Source organism: Osmerus eperlanus, chromosome 7, assembly GCF_963692335.1.
Source record: "Osmerus eperlanus chromosome 7, fOsmEpe2.1, whole genome shotgun sequence".
In the NCBI taxonomy this organism is placed as follows: Eukaryota; Metazoa; Chordata; class Actinopteri; order Osmeriformes; family Osmeridae; genus Osmerus; species Osmerus eperlanus.
In genome coordinates this window covers 4087693-4107113 of record NC_085024.1, presented here as the reverse complement: position 1 = coordinate 4107113, position 19421 = coordinate 4087693, and the positions used below count along the sequence as shown (strand labels likewise).

Sequence of the window (19421 nt, the reverse complement as noted above, 5' to 3'; positions counted from 1 at the left end):
TTTTCAAGTTCCCGTCCCCGTGAATGAGGAGGCCGTGCCTTACCGGCGCTTACCGGAGGGGGTGGGGGTGGTTGTAGTTAGACAGGACCTGTTTGGATGTATGGGTGTAGGCGACAGCGATGGTCGTCGTCAGCAATGGTTTTGAATACAATGAAATATTTACACATATAAAAAATAAAAACGTTTTAGATAAACAAGTGAGGGGAAAGCTAGGCTGGAGGGATCAAACAGAGTTTGAGCCTGATGCGATATGCCTCTGAGGGAGTGTCTTGTTATCCACCAGGGGCTTTTAGCTCGAAAGTATGTTCACTGCAACCCGTGTGACTTGAAATATTAAAGGGCTTTTGCTTACAGGGGCCCTGCAGCAAGCTTAATGGTATCTCGTTGGATTTGAAAGGATAGGCAGGCAGATTTTCTCTGTGGCCCCTCAGACTGAGGTCTACCCTTTGAAGCAGAGATGGAAAATATCACACTGTTTTTTCTGTGTCACATATATAATGTAGTAAATAACCTCTCCGTGATAACACGTAGAGGTCTTTGCATACCATTTAAATCTCATCGCCTAAAGACTCCATCACCACGGTGACACTCGGTGCTTTGATCACAACACAGGAATGTCACGTGGAGCCTCTTCACATTTGGATTCTAGAATATTCTCTGCCACACATACAGCTTTCTGTTATTATTCAACTGAACAACAGGTGTCTGATTGGTTGAAGGATGTCCTCAGGACTCCTCCCCTCAGTGACTGCGCAGCCAATCGGATTGGAGCAATTGTTAGTGCCAAGAAGAGGGTCGTTTTTGTAGCTCTTTTGTAAACAACTTCAAAAAGTAGTGTGGAAATTACTTTTTTGGCAAAGCATGTGTCGAGAGAGTGTTAGGTTTGATGGTGTGTCTGTGCACCACAATGCAACCGTCCATGAGAGAGTGGAAATTAGGCCACTGTACAGTATGAGGAACCATCCATGCAGGCTTTGTAATGTATGGCTGGAATTAAATCCCTTCAACCTCATTACAATTATATCCTGTCAAGGTTGTTTGATTCCGCGCATGGATAGAGCAGGTTTAAAACCGGCGCTCCCAATATGTATGTCTGCAACATAAAACAGGGTCTGAACTGTGGAATGTAATTAAAAAACAGACCGTCTGAGCTTTTCTCTGTTAATCACTGACGCAAAGAGGATTAATTTGTTGAAAACCCGCATAAATCTTATCATTTGCCAGTCTAGTGATGTGCACTGTGATGTTTCCCACCTTTTACTTGTTCAAGCTTCAGAATCCTTCCCCCCCCCCCCCTCCATTTAGTTTGTTGTTTATGTTATTGTTTAAATAGCTGGCTAGCATGCAGGAAAACAGACTTGTTGTTATGTTGTTATGTGACAAGATTACCTTCCATATTAATGTCACTGTGGTGACAAATCGCGCCTCTCACGGCAGAACCGCCCGGCGTCGGGGGAGCCAAGGTTCTGAGGAGAACCGAGAAGAGATCACCTTGAGTCAGAAATATTTGATTTGAGATCTCCCCAGACTCGATGTGCTCAGCCCTATATTTCTCTCTCTTATTGGGAGAGGTGTCTGAGAAAGCTGGAACCCTTGTCATCAAATATTAAAGATGTTATCTGCTCCTCCTAGTCTGCCAGTCAGGACTGGGTGATCTGCTCTTTCAGTCGCTCCTCTTTTCTCTCCCGGTGTGTCATTCGCACAGTTTTTCCTCTCTCGTCTTTTGCTCCTCGCGGTGCGTCTGATGCGTCTGGTGACGCCCCCCTCCCCCCTCCCACCATCTTCTATGTTTTCTCCTTCTCATTCATTCCTCTTTTCTTTTGCTTCTCGGAAGGGAACACTCCAAGCTCTCATCCCTCACCGCCCAGTGTTATTGTGAAGGGCTGACGGCATGGTTCGTATCGGAAGGAGATGGAGGGTTTATGTAAGACTCCCTAACGCCCCCGCTTTTTTCTGCCTTCCTCTACCTTTCATCAGCTCCTCCATTTACTCACACCTGCCTAACAAATCACCTGTCTCCCTGTCCTCCCTTTCTATCAATCTGCTAGACTCGCCGCTCTCTAATAAGTAGATGAGGCGCACAAGGATGAGGAAATGAGGTTGAGGATATCAAACAAGCAAACCTTGAAATCCACAATAGTTTTTGTTTCATTTTTCTTATCGTTGCTCCATTCCCTCCTCCGCCACGTACCGCGGACAGACACATGAGAGGATATTCTTCGTTTTCTGAGCGTCATCTGAGCCAGGAGACACTGGGAGCCCCAGTGTCTCCCCCGTCCGAACCCTCTGATCTCTTCCTGCGTCGTCCTGCTGGGCAGATTTACGCCTGGCTGTGTGACCTTTCGTCTGCTAGTATTTAAGAAGCCTCTTCTCATCGCTGGCGGGGGTTTAATGTTGAGTGCAAGGCCTTGGCTCCTAAATGGCTTCTCTGGACCACAAAAGGGAACGTGGAGGCTGGAGTTTTATACCGCCAAATAAATTGTCTCTTGATTTGTATGTATTACAGCCGCCTCGAAAGTCCGGTGTTATAGCGTTATTTAATACGTTCTCGTAATGTGCATTTTATTTCGCTCGTAAATCACCAAATGCCAGACTTGTAATTTTTCCAGTCCCGAGCATATTAGTTTTTTCATCTTAAAAGTTAAGTGATCACTGATTAGACTAAACCCTATGCTTAGGGAAAGTTTCATTGGGAAAGTGGCCTTAAGTTAAACCCAGAAAGGTTGTTTATTGAAACAAATGCTTTGAATGTCTCCCTCTTTATTACCTGCGGTCCTAATGGCTGAGACAATTAAAGATTAGCCGGCGATCAATCTTTCATTGAGTGCTTTAGCCTGGCACAGACTAATGGCACCTTCAATTTAACTCCCCAGGTATTTATCTGTTGTCTTCCGTAAAGTGTGATCAGTCTGTGAGGTTTATTGGAACATCTTCTCTAAAACGGCTTTTATCTGCTCACTCTCCTGCTGATCACCTTTCTCTGAGAACGAGTACAAAAGCCACAAAGTGACTTACCATGCCATCAGACCATGTCGACACACACAAAGACACGGCACGCAGACATGGCACACACACGCATAAACACACGCCACACACGCACGCACGCACACACACAAAACCCACGCGCGCACACACACACACTTTAAGAGAGCCAACCGTCTGGAAAAAAGAAAATGAGAAATGATGAAAAACAGCGAATGTTAATGTAATCCCCCTGTATGAACCACAGCAGCGTGTGCCAGCTCAGGTTTCAGGGGCGCGCAGGAACAGAAGGTAGCAGCACCAAGGCCTCCAGCAGTAGATTACGTGTGGTGGGCTTCCCAAAGCCAGACCCACAGAGAAAGCCAGAACAGGGTCCAACTCAATCAACCCCGGCTGAAAGACCTGGCCCCTTCTCCACCTTTCAACCTCTCCTACTCTCCACCTCCCCTTCTCCCCTCCTCTCCTTCTCTCCTCCCCCCCTTCTCCCCTTCTCCCCTTCTCTCCACCTCTCCTACTCTCCACCTCCCCCCTCCTCCCCTTCTCCCCTCCTTCTCTCCTCCTTCCCTTGTCTCCATCTTTCCTTCTCCCCTCCTCCCCTTCTCTCCACCCCTCCTTATCGCCTCCTCTCCTTCTCTCCTCCTTCACTTCTCTCCACCTCTCCTACTCTCCACCTCTCCCCCTCCTCTCCTTCTCCCCTTCTCCCCTCCTCTCCTTCTCTCCTCCCCTTCTCCCCCTCCTTCTCTCCTCCTTCCCTTGTCTCCATCTCTCCTCCTCTTCACCTCCCCGCCACTCCACCCATCCACCTCTATCAATCGTCCACTCTCTGCATCGCCCACTCCCTCCTCTTCTCCCCTCTCCCCGGCCCCCTCACTCGGCCTGGCTCTCAGGGGTCTGGGTTTCAGTTGACCCCAATCTCTGCTGGCCCCACCAAACCTGGCTCCGTGGCTGACCCAGGGGTCGGAGTGTGATCGGAGCCGTTGTCACGCTAGTTGTTGGTGTAATAGAAGCTCTCTCTCGGTCAAAGCCCCAGGGAAACCCCACCAGCTCTATCTCCCGACTAACCACAGCAGCTCTCTGGGGCAGAGGTCTTGATGAGGTGTTGAGAAGGTGAGGTGTTGTTTCGGTTTGAAACCACAGCAGAGTGCCGCCCGGGACATAATCTCGGTATCATAGCTGTCCACCAAAAACCAAAACGGCTACATGGCATGAAGGCTGTATCTTTCCGTAACGCAATCTTTTATCCGTAGCAAACAAGATAATCTTGACTTGAGTTTTGACCTTAATGTTTCCCAGCAAGAGGATAAGCTGGTCGCGCATCTGGAATCATTCGAATACTTTACACGCACGCAAGTTACACACAACGGTGAGGTTTCAAGCCACTTTAGACATGCCTGCCTAACGTCCTAGTGATGGGAATCTTGTAGTAAACCTTCGGTCGTCAGCTCATGAGGAGCAATAACCCAGACATACACTTGGATCATGTTGTGTAGGACAGGCCGTCCTGATTTCTGGGAGCACAGTCCTGGCCCTGGCAGTCCCCAGTAGCCGCCTCACTATTACCTGGCTGCTGATGGCGTATTGATTGGCTTTCAGCTCCACAGGCGGCGTCCAGCTTGCTGTTTCTCTGCTGCCCGCTTGTGGTCTGTCCCCAGAGGAACACCACTCTCTGCCGGCTGAATTTTCGGGCTGTTAAGGCCTTGGAGCTGTTTACGACCTGAATGCCGGATCAGGGTTCATGAGTCAGAACACAATGCACCTTTTCGGAAGGGAAGAAGCCACTTCTCCTCCAAGCCTCAGGGGCACCGAACAGACAGATCCATCTATGGACTACCTCGGCCCCTCGTCTCTCTCTCTCTCTCTCTCTCTCTCTCTCTCTCTCTTTCTCAGTACAGTCTATGCTGTTGTTTCATATGTTGTTTAAATTGATGCTCATGCCGCTGTAATGGGGGTAAAATACAGTTTAATTAATTATGATTTAATGCAACTGAAAGGTTCGACTGGCGTTCATTGAAATGCAGATGCATTTTTGATTGGTTTCTGTTTTTTCCTTGCAAGGTCCTGATTGAGGCAACCGTTTCCAGGGAACGGCGAGGCTACATCGCCATCGATGACATCATGTTGCTGAATTACCCCTGCTGTAAGTACCACTTCCCAAACAAAGGAAAGAAAAGGAAGGGTGGAGGCAGTAAAAGAAAAAAGAGAAAGGGGGAGAGAGAGAAAGGTGGTGAGAGAGAGAGATAGAGAGAGACAGAGAAAGTGGAAGATATACGTGTATATATATACATATATATTTATATACGTGTATATATAGAGTGAGGAAGAGAGAGAGAGAAAAAGAAAGAAAGAGAGAGTGAGAAAAAGTGGACTAACGGCTACTTGACCTTTTCAAGCAAGGATGTCTGATTGTCCTACAGTATATTTGTTCGGCTCATTTGATCTCGGCACCATTTTGTTCAAGTTCCCCCTGCCCTCTGCCCACCCGCAGGGCCTCATCTCGTGGCTTTAGCTCGCCGCTTCGTAACGAGTGTCCAATTGACATCAGGTTAAAGTCAGTCACGACTCCTCCAGGAAGCCGTGCGCCCTACTCAGAGATCTCTGCGAGATGTTCTCCGCACTCCCTGCCCTGTACTCTGCACCTCAACACCTCGGCCACGCGCCCAACTCTCCAACCCAGAGGTATCCTGCCACAGTTGCCATGGTATCCATTAGAGTGATTTCCTTCATCGCGGTCAGAGCGCGGAGAGTAAAGGCTTTTAATCAAGCCTTCCACCACGTGGAGCCTGTGGGTTAGGGCCCCGGGTGGGGACCCCCTGTGGAGGCGGAGCTGTTAATGGTCTCTGTGTCGCTGTGGAAGCCGGCAGGAGCTGCGGAAGCTGGCCTAGCAGGCCAGACCGAGCCATTACACCACAGCTAACACCGTTAGCAGCTTAACACCTGGATGAGGGGAGGGGGGGGGGTTCAGTAAAGGGGGGGGTTCAGTAAGGGAGGGGGGGGGGGTTCAGTAAAGGGGGGGGGGGGGTTCAGTAAGGGAGGGGGGGGTGATTGAGGAGGAAGGGGGGAGCCGTTCCCCCTGCCTGTACCACCCAGTGGTTCCCTGTCTGCCTCTCCCTAACGGAGCAGATGGCATCTTAGCTACACCCCTCCCACTCCCCCTCCCCACTCCCCCTCCTCCCCCCCCCCCCCTCCCCGCCCACTGCGGCCATTAAATAATTAAGACTCTCATCAGGACCTGGGCACACTGTATGGGGTGGCACAAGGCCAGACCGCACCACTTGGCACAAGCAGAGGAGGGGTGGGGGGTGGGGGGCGGGGGGACGAGGAGTAGGGGAAAATCAAACAAACGTGATACAGAGAAAAAATGAAAAGCAAGCAAATCATCCTTGTGGATTCAGGTGAAACTGAGCGTCGTTGACATTTCCCATGTACTCTCCCAAGTCCCAGCCTTCCACTCTGAAACCAGTGTTGCAGTCAAATGAAATATTTACAACGCTAACGAGGCCCGAGGATGGAATGTGACCCTTTTACACACAGTCGCACATTATACAACAGACTCTGTTTTAACCATTGTTTCTTCTTTTCTTTTTCTTTTTCTCGTTCAATGTTTTTTTATGCTAGCTTCTAGTTTCACATGAATAATACATTCACCTCAGGGCGGGGAGTCAGCCTCAGACCACCTGTGGACTGACAGAGAGAGAGAGGGGTGCCGTTTACACCATCAACACCAGCAGACATGTCACCTCACCCCCCCGCCAAATGACAAACATCTCTCTGTAGAACTGTAGCTCACCAACGCTCTGTAGAACTGTAGCTCACCAACGCTCTGTAGAACTGTAGCTCACCAACGCTCTGTAGAACTGTAGCTCACCAACGCTCTGTAGAACTGTAGCTCACCAACGCTCTGTAGAACTGTAGCACACCAACGCTCTGTAGAACTGTAGCTCACCAACGCTCTGTAGAACTGTAGCACACCAACGCTCTGTAGAACTGTAGCTCACCAACGCTCTGTAGAACTGTAGCTCACCAACGCTCTGTAGAACTGTAGCTCACCAACGCTCTGTAGAACAGTAGCTCACCACACCAACACTCTGTAGAACTGTAGCTCACCAACGCTCTGTAGAACAGTAGCTCACCAACTGTAGAACAGTACCTCACCAACTGTATAAACAGTACCTCACCAACGCTCTGTAGAACAGTACCTAACCAACTGTAGAACAGTACCTCACCAACTGTATAAACAGTACCTCACCAACGCTCTGTAGAACAGTACCTCACCAACTGTAGAACAGTACCTCACCAACTGTAGAACAGTACCTCACCAACGCTCTGTAGAACAGTACCTCACCAACTGTAGAACAGTACCTCACCAACGCTCTGTAGAACAGTACCTCACCAACGCTCTGTAGAACAGTACCTCACCAACTGTAGAACAGTACCTCACCAACTGTATAAAAAGTACCTCACCAACGCTCTGTAGAACAGTACCTCACCAACTGTAGAACAGTACCTCACCAACTGTATAAACAGTACCTCACCAACGCTCTGTAGAACAGTACCTCACCAACACCAACTCTGTAACACAAGCGGGCTGGGACCCTCTGCTCCTCGTTCAACCCCTCGATTCCACATTTCCGCTGGCTGCTGCCATCCAGTATCTCCGTCTGCCAGTCACCCTGAGTGACAGGAGGGCATGTCATCGCCGGCGTCGCAGCGCCAGAGGCGTGTGGGGCGGCTCTAACCCGGTAGTTAGGCCCGGCAGGGGTCTTAGCGGTTCCTGTCCGGGAGAGAGCTCTGTCGTTCATCACATGAGAGGGACCTGCGACGCACTTCATCGCTGTAACTGACTGCCGGCAATGCACTGCATGCTGGGAAGTTGTTTACTGACTTATTTTTTTCTTTTCGGTCGTTTACAGTACACACACCCAGGGCTCCAGACTAACTGGTTGCCTTGGTTGTACTGGTGCGCCTAACTTTTTTATTTAGGTGCACCAGCACAAAATTTAGGTGCACCCAAATTTTTCCTTGCGTCGCCACAATTTCAAGGTCACCTTTTTATCACGCTCCATATACATTCATATATATTATGTAAATGATCTTAAACAAGAATAAGGTGTAGGTAAATATATTTTTTATTTGAAGCACAATCATACTGTATATATAAAAAAAAATAATTTTAAGTGCTTCACTGAGCTACCAACTAAAACATTTTAAGCAAAATAAAACATTTCAAAATAGAAAGTGCTACAGTTTAAAAGTGCTTCCCTGAACTGAGACCTAACATTTCATGGCTCAAAGTCTTATAGCGGGTCCCACCTTGCTGTCGCATGCCCTTCAGATGGCCAACGCCTGTAATTTGGCCTTCTTGCCCTATGGCCTTGGCTAAATCATCTTGCCACACTCTCCCTAGCATCAAAATCCTAGCTCCATGGGTTAGCTCCATGGCCCAGCTTCGTAACTCAGGGGTCCGCAATTCATTTTTACAAGGGGCCACATGAGAAACCTGAAATGTGTTGGAGGGCCTCATCAATTTGCTCACTATTCATTTTCTCCCATTGTAAAAAGCAGTAAAGTATATATTTTGATTAGCTGCTACTGGTTATCAGAAGAATAAGGATATTCTGTAAATATGTATATAAATATTTTAGATTTTGGTGTAGGTCAAATAGGAAAGATTATAGAAGTAATAAACAGTATAAACGACAACAACAGTGTTTCATTTTATTTGTAACCAGTTAATCTTCACAAACACTGAACAGTTGTTTTGCAGTATGTTAAAGATGCGGAATTGATCAACTTTATACAAAAAGCAATACGTTTTTTCAGTTCATTTTGTTCTGTGAGAGAAATCCAGTGGGCTTGAACAAGTGCATCGAAATCTGTCTGAATGTCTGAGGTGGATATGCGAAGGACAGCTGACAGGTAATGATCAGGGTCTGCAGTTCAACTAGCAAACCATCAGCCCGCGCCCACTGAATCAGTCAAGTTCTTATTATGTCCGCGTTAGTTTTTTTTTCTTCACAGCTTTCACTTTGACCTCAGTAAACAGATACTTAGAAGTCCATGTCTTGTTAAAAGTTAATCAGTGGCAAAGTTTTTCATTTTCGAGGGCTAACCAACAGCTAACTCTCCTGTCGGTGAGGTTGCGCAAGCGCACATATGTAAATCGCTTGATCACTGTAGTCTTTCGGGACTACATATTTACTACCGCTCAACACATTTATTTATTTTAAATTTTTGATTTACCTCACGCTGGCCGGATTGAGACAGCCTGTGGCCGGTTATGGCCCGCGGGCCATACAATGCCCAGGTCTGCTAAACTGACTCTGGTGCTCAGGTCGTAATTTCAATCACACAGCACGGAGCTACAGGAATATCTGGACCACAGCCAATCAGAGGCAAAGACCCGCCCCATCTCTGTCTCTGATTGGTTTAGACCACGATATGATCCAACCATGAGTGTCAGTTCCGTCTTAGGATAACAAACGCTTCGTTTGTGGAGAGACAGCGGATGCGAGGAGGTTAGGTGCACCGGTGCGACCTAGGAAAAAATTTAGTCGCACCCGTACACATTTTGGTCGCATTGTCACTCTAGAGCCCTGACACCTATCCCAAGCCTTCTTACTCATCTGTTTTAATTAAAGTATGCAGCATCGTAGGGCTGTGAGGCATGATATTTCACGACACTGTGTCTCTACACTGTACTGTTTATGGTGAAAGGATGACTAAAGCCTATTTGGGTAACACTTTATAATAAGTCAACGCTTTTTGGCATTTACAAAGTGTTAACTAATAGTTAGTTAATCCTTTATAAAACATTTTGAAACATTAACAATACATTATTAAATAGTTAATAAGCTTATTATTAAACACTATGTTGATCATTAATAAACACTGTTAAAAATTATGTATTTTATTCATAATACAATTCATAAGGTGTTTGATAACTGCATTATCATACTTTATAGACAGCTTGTTAATATAGTTGCAAACCAGTAGTTTAAAAGGTTAATGGTACATGAGCTGGTATAGAAAGCATTAGCAAATGGTGAACAAACCATTTACATTACCTTTATAAAGCATGAGTAAATAACTAACAACATATTTACTTATGTCTTTAATTAATGTATGCCAAGTCGAATACAGGATGTACACTATGCTTTGCAGATATCTTAACAAGATATCTTAACAAGATTAACAAGACTTACTAATGATGCAACTTCTGATTAGTAATGCAAGTTATAAAGCATTTACTAACTGTTAGTTAAGGCTTTTGCGTGACCTAATCTAAAGTGTGAACTATTTATGCCTTATTAAGCATTTATAGAAAGACTATAGGCCTATAGATGTTGTGTTTTTGTTTTTTTTAGAAGAAATAGCTGTTAATTTATTTACCTGGGTGATAAAATTGTATTTTATTTCCATTAAGAAGCAATATAGTAGAATTGGTATAAAAGTTGGTTACCCAAAGCTGTATTTTATTTTCAAAAAATGGCTGTAATAAACTGCAAATGTTTAGCTAGCTACTCCTCGACAGGTCTGCAAACGCCTTTGAAAGCAGAGATTTGTTAAAACGTTTGTTAACCGAGACCGTAGGTCGAGGGTTACAAACAAACAAATCGTTTTAACAAATTGAGGCGACAAAGCGTTTGCTGACCTGTCGAAGAGTAAACATTTGGTTTCTTATATACTAACGCTACAACAATATGTGGGAAGATCCCAAATCAAACACTGCGAATCTGGAGCAGACGCCATCTTGTCAGAGCAATCAGCTGCATTTGTACTGGTGACGTCACTACATCTCCAAGGCAACATATCAACAACTCTTTTGAGAACGTCTTCTGAACCAATAAGAACATCATATTGGTTCAATTGCAACAACAGTACGAGCGTTCTGATTGGCTAATGGGTAGTCATGCCAGCCGCGTATTAACCTTTAGATGCGTGAGTTCTAAATATTTCCGACGCTTCCACCAGAGTGAGTTATTTTTCCAAAACGGAAGCTAGCTAGCTTTAGTTAGCTTCTGTTACCTAGCAACCTAGCATAATACTCGTAGCAATGCTACTACCTGCTAGTGTTACTTGTTAGCCTCCTAATTGTACATTTTGAAGCCATACTATAGCGTTTGTCACATAGTTTTTGTCTATCGGAAAATAGTAGGTTGGAATGTTCAGAATCACACATGTGCGACGCTACTCCTTTAATGGGTTAAGTCTTTATATTCTATGCGCGTATTGACCTGCGGTCTGATAACGCTACGTATTCTTATTGCCCTCCGCTGATGTCATCTTCAAAATGAGCGAGATCGAGGAGTTTTACTATCCAGATGACAATGAAGACATCAACAGCGACGAGGAAATTCTTAACTTTCTAAAAGAGCAGAAAAGCGTGAACACAGAGATATAAACGACAAGTGCTATAGGCAGATTGCTAGGTTTGGTTGCTCAGATTTCAGATTGGTTGCTAGGTACTGTAGGTGCTAACACCTGAAACACACCGTGTGAAGACTTGAGTAGAGCTGAACAAAACGACATGTTTTAAATGAAAAGAGCTAAAAATGCCATATAATAAACAACTTACTAACCTCGACCGTTCGGTCATGCCGGGAAATATCAAACTGAGGTTATAACGTATCGACCGCTGTCACTCTCGGCTAGTAGAGCTAACTGTAGTTAGTAAGACACATGCCTGTCATTACTTCAATAAAATAGTAATTTTGTGTATCATATTGTGTTGTGTCTGTTTCCTTTTGAGAAACCTATGTTCAGCCTTTGAATGTGAGGTTCGAGAATGGACAAGAATACCTTAATAACTAACTTATAAATGTTTAATAAGGCATAGATAGTTCACACTTTAGATTAGGTCACGCAAAAGCCTTAACTAACAGTTAGTAAATGCTTTATAACTTGCATTACTAATCACAAGTTGCATCATTAGTAAGTGTTTATAAAATAGTTGTTATGATACCTTTGTGAATGTGAGGTTTGAGAATGGACAAGAACACCTTAATAAATAACACAAAAGCCTTAACTAACAGTTAGTAAATGCTTTATAACTTGCATTACTAATCACAAGTTGCATCATTAGTAAGTGTTTATAAAATAGTTGTTAAGACATCTGCTAAGTATTAGTGTACATCATGTATTCGACTTGGCATACATTAATTAAAGACATAAGTAAATATGTTGTTAGTTATTTACTCATGCTTTGTAAAGGTAATGTAAATGGTTTGTTCACCATTTGCTAATGCTTTCTATACCAGCTCATGTACCATTAACAGATTATAAACTACTGGTTTGCAACTATATTAACAAGCTGTCTATAAAGTATGGTAATGCAGTTATCAAACACCTTATGAATTGTATTATGAATCAAATCCATAATGTTTAACAGTGTTTATTAATGATTAACATAGCATTTAATAATAAGCTTATTAACTATTTAATAATGTATTGTTAATGTTTCAAAATGTTTTATAAAGGATTAACTAACTATTAGTTAACACTTTGTAAATGCCAAAAAGCGTTGACTTATTATAAAGTGTTACCCCTATTTGAATTTACCGACTGCTGTGAAGTCACACAGGTATGTTTAGTTTTACTCGTTCTCAAGGAAGAATAGTTGGGATCTTAGTGTTGGATCTGGATCTTAGAGTTGTTTTGACAGAGTTTGACATGAGAGCGTTCAGCTGCAGAGGACTGCATGAGATCTCAGATGTGACTGTTGTTGTTGTTAGTGCCAGATCACCATGACTCTGATACAGCTTTGATACAGCTCCCACAAGGCAGTTGGATGGTGTGGGTCCTGAAAGAGAGGCACCCACAGGCTTTTCATCTCTTCTCTCTCTTCTCCCCCCCCCCCTCTCCCTCTCTTTCTTCTCGCCCCTCTCTCCGTCTCTCCCTTTCTCTCTCTTCTCCCCTCCCCTCCTCTCTTCTCCCCCTCCCCCCCCCCCTCTCTCTCTCTCTCTCTCTCTCTCTCTCTCTCTCTCTCTCTCTCTCTCTCTCTCTCTCTCTCTCTCTCTCTCTCTCTCTCTCTCCCTCTCTCTCCAGATAAGGCGCCCCATTTCTCGCGGCTGGGGGACGAGGAGGTCAACGCGGGTCAGAATGCCACCTTCCAGTGCGTGGCGTCCGGGCGGGCGTCCGAGGCCGAGACTTTCCTACTGGAGGTCAGTAGAGCGGGGGGGGGGGGGGGGCTCTGGGAGCCTGTCTCGTTCAGGGGTGTAAGTCTCACTATACATGGGTGGGACACGTCCTATCCACTTGTATTAACATTTTATTTAGCGGCCACATGCTCAATGAGTAAAAAAAAGAAAATCCCAACCACATTTGAAAACAAACCGATGCCCCTGCTCTGTTTTAATACGCATCCCACCTGGGCAAGTTGCGCAGGTCCGTTACATTCGAGTATTTAGAGGGAGCGTTTGTTTTGCCTGAAGAATTGCACTAATGGGGTTGATACATTGGTTTCATTGCAGTTTGTGATAAGAATCCAATGCACTGAATTGACAGTATTAGCAGGAATAGTTTCAGGTCTGAGAATATACTTGCATTTACACTTGAATGCTGTTCTGGGTGCTGGACATTTTGAATGCTGTGCTGAGGTATAGACAGTTTGAATGCTGTGCTGGGTGATAGACAGTTTGAATGCTGTGCTGGGTGATAGACAGTTTGAATGCTGTGCTGGGTGATAAACAGTTTGAATGCTGTGCTGGGTGATAAACAGTTTGAATGCTGTGCGGGGTGATAGACAGTTTGAATGCTGTGCTGGGTGATAGACAGTTTGAATGCTGTTCTGGGTGATAAACAGTTTGAATGCTGTGCTGGGTGATAAACAGTTTGAATGCTGTGCTGGGTGATAAACAGTTTGAATGCTGTGCTGGGTGATAAACAGTTTGAATGCTGTGCTGGGTGATAAACAGTTTGAATGCTGTGCTGGGTGATAGACAGTTTGAATGCTGTGCCTTCATCCTAGTTCCTTTATCTTCATCCTAGTTAGTTTAGCTCATGAGCTCAAAGTGCTCCCAGTTCCTCACATCTTACTGCCTTTATTCAAATTGAAAGCTCTGCTTTTAACATTTCCTTCATACTGGTCTTTGCTGTGAGCGCATACATGCCTTTCAAGGTCACACCAGCTGCATCAGACTTATTCACTTAAATAAATATGAATCCGCTCCCCCCTCATCCACGGGAGTGTTGATGAAATGTTTGGCACTGTCACGTACAGTCAAACTCTTTTCCCCTGCCGACCGTTGTCCCTTCCTGTTGTTCTCAGCAAAAGAAAAGCCTCTGTTCTACAAAGCCATTAGAACTCTCCCTTCTGAGCAAAACTGGACAAAGAAATGTTGTCTGGCCCCGATTCAACTCTGGTGAACCACGGGTCGCGGTGAGCGGCGCAGCCGTGTCCGCAAGAACTACAATTACCAAGCTGCCACGCGTTCGCGTCCTGCCCCGGCGTTCACCTCCTTCTGTACGCTGCGTGTTAATTACAGTACTGCGGCCAGGATAAGAGGCCATCTCGAGCGCGTCCAACTCGGAGACGGCAGGTGGACGACTGCGGAGGCGTGGCCTGTCCACCCCTGATTGCTCCCATGTGCTGGCGTTAAAGGGAGCATGAAGAGTTTATTCACAGCGCTGCAAGGACGGATGACTGCGAGGCGAGGCGCTGCGAGGACAGCCTGCTAGCAGCAGGCTGTCAGGCCCACACACACATCTGCAGTAACAAACACCCTTAAGGCCTCTTCTCTGGAGCTGCCCTCTGCCTCCCTGATTCTCTTTTCCTGCAGTGCTCCACATCTCTCTCTCCCTGCCTCTCTACCTCGGCCTCCCCGAGTCTCTTTCCTGCAGTGCCACTCCACGGTGTCTCTACATTTCTGCCTCTATCTTTCTACCTCTCTGTCTCCCTGCCTCTCTACCTCTCTGCTTCTCCCCCGTTTTGCCTCTGCGCCTCCCTGCCTCTACCTCTGCCTCTCTACCTTTGCTTTTTAGCCTCACCGCCTCTCTGCCTCTGGGCCTCTCGGCCTCTAGCTGTCTGCCTCTCTGCCTTCCCTGCCTCTCTACCTCTCTGTCTCCCTGCCACTCTACCTCTCTGCTTCTCTGCTTCTACCCTCGTTTTGCCTCAACCTCTCTGCCTCCCTGCCTCTCTGCCCCACTGGCTCTCTGCCTCTCACAGATGCAGGCCCGTCTGTCAGAGTGTCCGTCCCGAGGCTGCGTGCCTCCCAGGTGTGTCTGCTGTTCCCTTTGCCACGGCTCCGCTCGCCTCGCCAGCTGCAGATCAGCCTCGGCGCGCCGGCTTCCCGCCGATCGCACACTCAATTCCCCCGTAATGAGCTGCAGCCAGAATGTTTACGTGACATCCAGCCCCGTCTCGCTTATTTGATTAGGCTGATTTCCCAAGCCTTTTTTTGGGGGGGGGGTGATATTTTCAATACGCAAGAGAGAGAGAGAGGGGGAGAGAGAGAGAGAAAGAGAGAAAGGGGGAGCGAGAGTAAGAGAGAGAGAGAGAAGGGGGGAGAGAGAGAGCGAGAGGGGGAGCGAGAGAGAGAGAGAGAGAGAGAGAGAGAGAGAGAGAGAAAGGGGGAGCGAGAGTAAGAGAGAGAGAGAGAAGGGGGGAGAGAGAGAGCGAGAGGGGGAGCGAGAGAGAGAGAGAGAGAGAGAGAGAGAGAGAGGGGGAGAGAGAAGGGGAGAGAGAGGGGGAGAGAGAGAGAAAGAGAGAAAGGGGGAGCGAGAGTAAGAGAGAGAGAGAGAAGGGGGGAGAGAGAGAGCGAGAGGGGGAGCGAGCGAGAGAGAGAGAGAGAGAGAGAGAGAGAGAGAGGGGGGGGGGGAGAAAGAGAGAGGGGGAGCGAGAGAGAGAGAGAGAGAGGGGGAGAGAGAAGTGGAGAGACAGAAAGGGGCGGAGAAAAAGGAAAAGATTCAAGACGGAGTGCGACCACCGGAGTGGATGATTGAGGGTTGGTTTGTTTTGTGTCTCCACCAGAATGGTCACCCACTTCACCTTAATCAGCGGCCGAGCGGCAGTGCGTTGGTTTGGAAAGGCCGGGATTGAGGTTTCTATGGCCCGTGGTTTAGCACAAACACATCCAGCGCCTTCCAAACAGGGAGGGGGAGATAAACCTCCAAACCCCCCGGGGAGAGAGGGGAGAGTGAGCGCGGCACTAGCTGCCACCTCTCCACACAGACGAGCAGGATCCAGGAAGTGTTTCTCGCCGGAAAGTGTCAAAAGACAGCTCTGCTATTTCAAACATTGAGAGAAATTTGCCCAAACACTGGACTGGCGCAAGATGGTTTTCAAATGGCGGCAAAATGTTATCTGTTTACCCCGGTTCGGAATGTGCCTGTCGACTGCGTTCCCGAATGCCGTTCTCTTTGTTCTCTATCCCCTTGATACATTCCACAGAAAAGCGCAGTGGTGTTGTGAGTTCTTGAATTTGGTTTCCCTTCTTCTACACTGTTCCCTTTACCTCCCTACTAGTTGTATGCCCTCCTTGGCTGGGAGGAACACAGCAGGCCTTAGTATAGATACACATAACTAACCTTTTAGTGTGTAGGTGTGTTAGCCTTCTTCAGAAACGTGTTATTACCCACCCAGCTACTTAGTGGTGGACTCCAGTGAGGCCTGCTCTGCATTGGCCTTCATTACCCAATGACACTTACACCATATATTGCTACCATAACCATTATTATCTCGACAAGATTTCATTTGTTTGTATGATTGTCATTTTACGTGATTAAATCGGAGAGATGTCCTGCCTTCTTAATTTAATTGCATGCTGCTGGACAATCATCTCTTTTAATCACTCAAGGGAATGCAAACTGAGTTGGCAATCATTTAAACATATTAAGTTGTCGTATTGTTAGCAGAGTGGTTTGACTCCACCATGAGATTAGCCGTGTTGTTTTGACAGACTGCGCCATGAACACACAGTCTATTGTGATTTTTGTCTTTTATTTGCGCGTGTATGTATATGTGTGTGTATTTATGTGTATGTGTGTGTATTTATAGAAATGCGTGTGTGTTCATGGAGTGTATTTATGTGTGTATGTCCATGTGTGTTTGTGTGTATATGTGTACATATTTACACATGTGTGTGTGCTCACGCTAAGTGTGTGTGTGTGTGCACGTATTTATCCACGTGTCTAAGACTGTCTCCCCCCCCTCCCCCCCCCCCCCCCGCTCTCCAGCGCCACAACGGAGACGTGACGTCGACGGCGTCGGTCAAACACCTGAGTCACCGCGCTTCGTGGCGGCCTTCCAGCTGGAGCACGTGCAGCGGTCCGACCAGGACCTCTACCCGCTGTGTCACCCAGTCCTCCAGAGGCTCCGGGGTCTCCAGCTTCGCTGAGCTCATCGTCAAAGGTGACCAGCGACTGCATGCCGTCTGTCTGTCGGTCTATCTCTGTCTCTCTGTTTCTCTGCCTGTCGTTCTCTCTGTCAATTTTCATCGATCGAGCTATCGATTCAGCAATCAATGAAGCGGAAAATCTATTTATCTGTTTGTCTGTTCTGTCTCTCTGGCACGTTCTCTCTTTCTTCTTCCTCTCTCTCTTTATCTGTTTAACTCTCTCTCTCTCTCTCTCTCTCTCTCTCTCTCTCTCTCTCTCTCTCTCTCTCTCTCTCTGTTTAACTCTCTCTCTCCTCTCTCTGTTGTCTCTCTCTCTTTCTGTCTGGTTAGTTTGTGCTCTGCTGAAAGCTTCTACAGATCATTCAGAGCATCTCCCTACTGGATGTAATCGCTGACTCGAAAGTGATTTATCAAGGGGACTTGATTGCAATGTATGTAAGCACATCAACTATCACACCAAAAACAGCACACAGCCCTTAACTAACCACAATGGTTTTATAGTACAGGAAAACTCCCCTAGGTCATAACTCTGAAACATCTATAGCATACTATGCAGTACACAAACGTCCCTGTGACAAACCTCAACACTGAAAACGATCCGCGTGAGGTAATGTAGCAGGCTGCTCTTCTGGGCAGTGTTTTCAGAGCGGCTCTGTTGTGGTACGCGGGCTTCGCTCAGAGTGAAGGTCCAGGGTATCGCACTCTACAGATGCCATTACTCAGTCCCGGTCCTGGGGCAGCCTGCTCGGTGATAGGCCCCGTGATGACACGGGGTTTGATGTCCCCCGCCAGGGGACCGAGGTCTCTGTGTCACGGCGAGATGAGAGAGGGAAATCAGGACGGGGAGAAATCCCATTCTACTCCTCCTCTCTCTCTGTACCATTACTACTTCCAAATAGTTTTAAAAGAAGATGGGAGAGAGACAGAGCGAGAGAAAGGGAGGGAGGGAGGGAGGAGAACGGTAGAGGGGGAAGGGGTGCAGGGGGAGAGAGTGGAGGAGAGAGGGAGAGGAGGAGGTGCAGGGGGAGAGAGTGGGAGGAGAGAGGGAGAGGAGGAGGTGCAGGGGGAGAGAGTGGGAGGAGAGAGTGGGAGGAGAGAGGGAGAGGAGGAGGTGCAGGGGGAGAGAGTGGGAGGAGAGAGGGAGAGGAGGAGGTGCAGGGGGAGAGAGTGGGAGGAGAGAGGGGGCGGGGGAGAACAGAAAGTTTGTGAAGGAGCACCGAGGTAATCCCATGGATCGATGTGGCAGCATGGATTAGGTTGAGTGTAGTGATACAGCCGGTGGATGTACGACAGAGAAGCCTCTTGCCAGTAGTGTCACTAAACCCACGCCGCCACTGCCAGCAAACCTGCTCCTCAACCATTCCACTGATAGAAGGCCATGAAATCCCACTTAATATGCTCAGACATACCCAGAACCTGAATTTTAAACTCTCCCAGCACCCAGAGAGGATATTTACAGTGTATGAATGTTGTCTTCATGACTGTACCCAGAGCGCATGCTGGTTTCCGGCTGTTTTTTTGTTGCCTAGCGGTGAGGCTGCAACGTCGCTAGCTCTCTCACATGCTAGATGCTTCTTTCTGCCTTCCCTGGAAGTGAGCTGAAGTCTTTCACTGCGCGTTCCCTCTCTGGCTCCTGTTAACCAGATGCTAATCAGCCTTTTAATTAGCTGGATCAACTCATGTCAGATCGCGCCGCTATCCATTTGGGATGCAGGCCTGCACAACACATGTGAAGCCTAAGAGGGCCTACTTTGTGTCGTAGAAGAACACGTTGTTTTTGGCAGCAGTTGTTTTCCTAGTTCTGTGGTCGTGTTCTGTATGGATCTCAACATCTCTACAGTCGTGTGCTATTGGAAAGGCCTTGAAGTAGTAATGGCGTGTAGGTGTACATTAACCAGCTAGATCAAACTATTCAAAGAGAGGATCTGCGAGCCTGTACTGTACAGCTTTCGAAAGCTCAACTCTGGTGAGGCAGAACGTCTTTTTCTTCAAGTGACGTGAGGTGAGTACAAACAGCCCAGCCAGTCTCTGTGTGATTGTTTACAGACGTAGCGTCCGCTGTGGTCGGTGCTGTGACCTTCAGCCTGGCGCTGGTCCTGATGGGCT

At 47.0% G+C, this 19421-nt stretch overlaps 1 protein-coding gene across 1 annotated transcript in view; it reads left to right on the top strand.

Moving 5' to 3' along the window:
- The window catches only part of ptprub (protein tyrosine phosphatase receptor type Ub), a 130287-nt gene that overhangs the window by 78872 nt on the left and 31994 nt on the right, over positions 1–19421 (top strand). Inside the window, 5 exon segments of the mRNA XM_062466154.1 lie at positions 5038–5119; positions 13027–13142; positions 17155–17203; positions 17206–17264; positions 17266–17329. Coding sequence (XP_062322138.1) covers positions 5038–5119; positions 13027–13142; positions 17155–17203; positions 17206–17264; positions 17266–17329 — 370 coding nt within the window.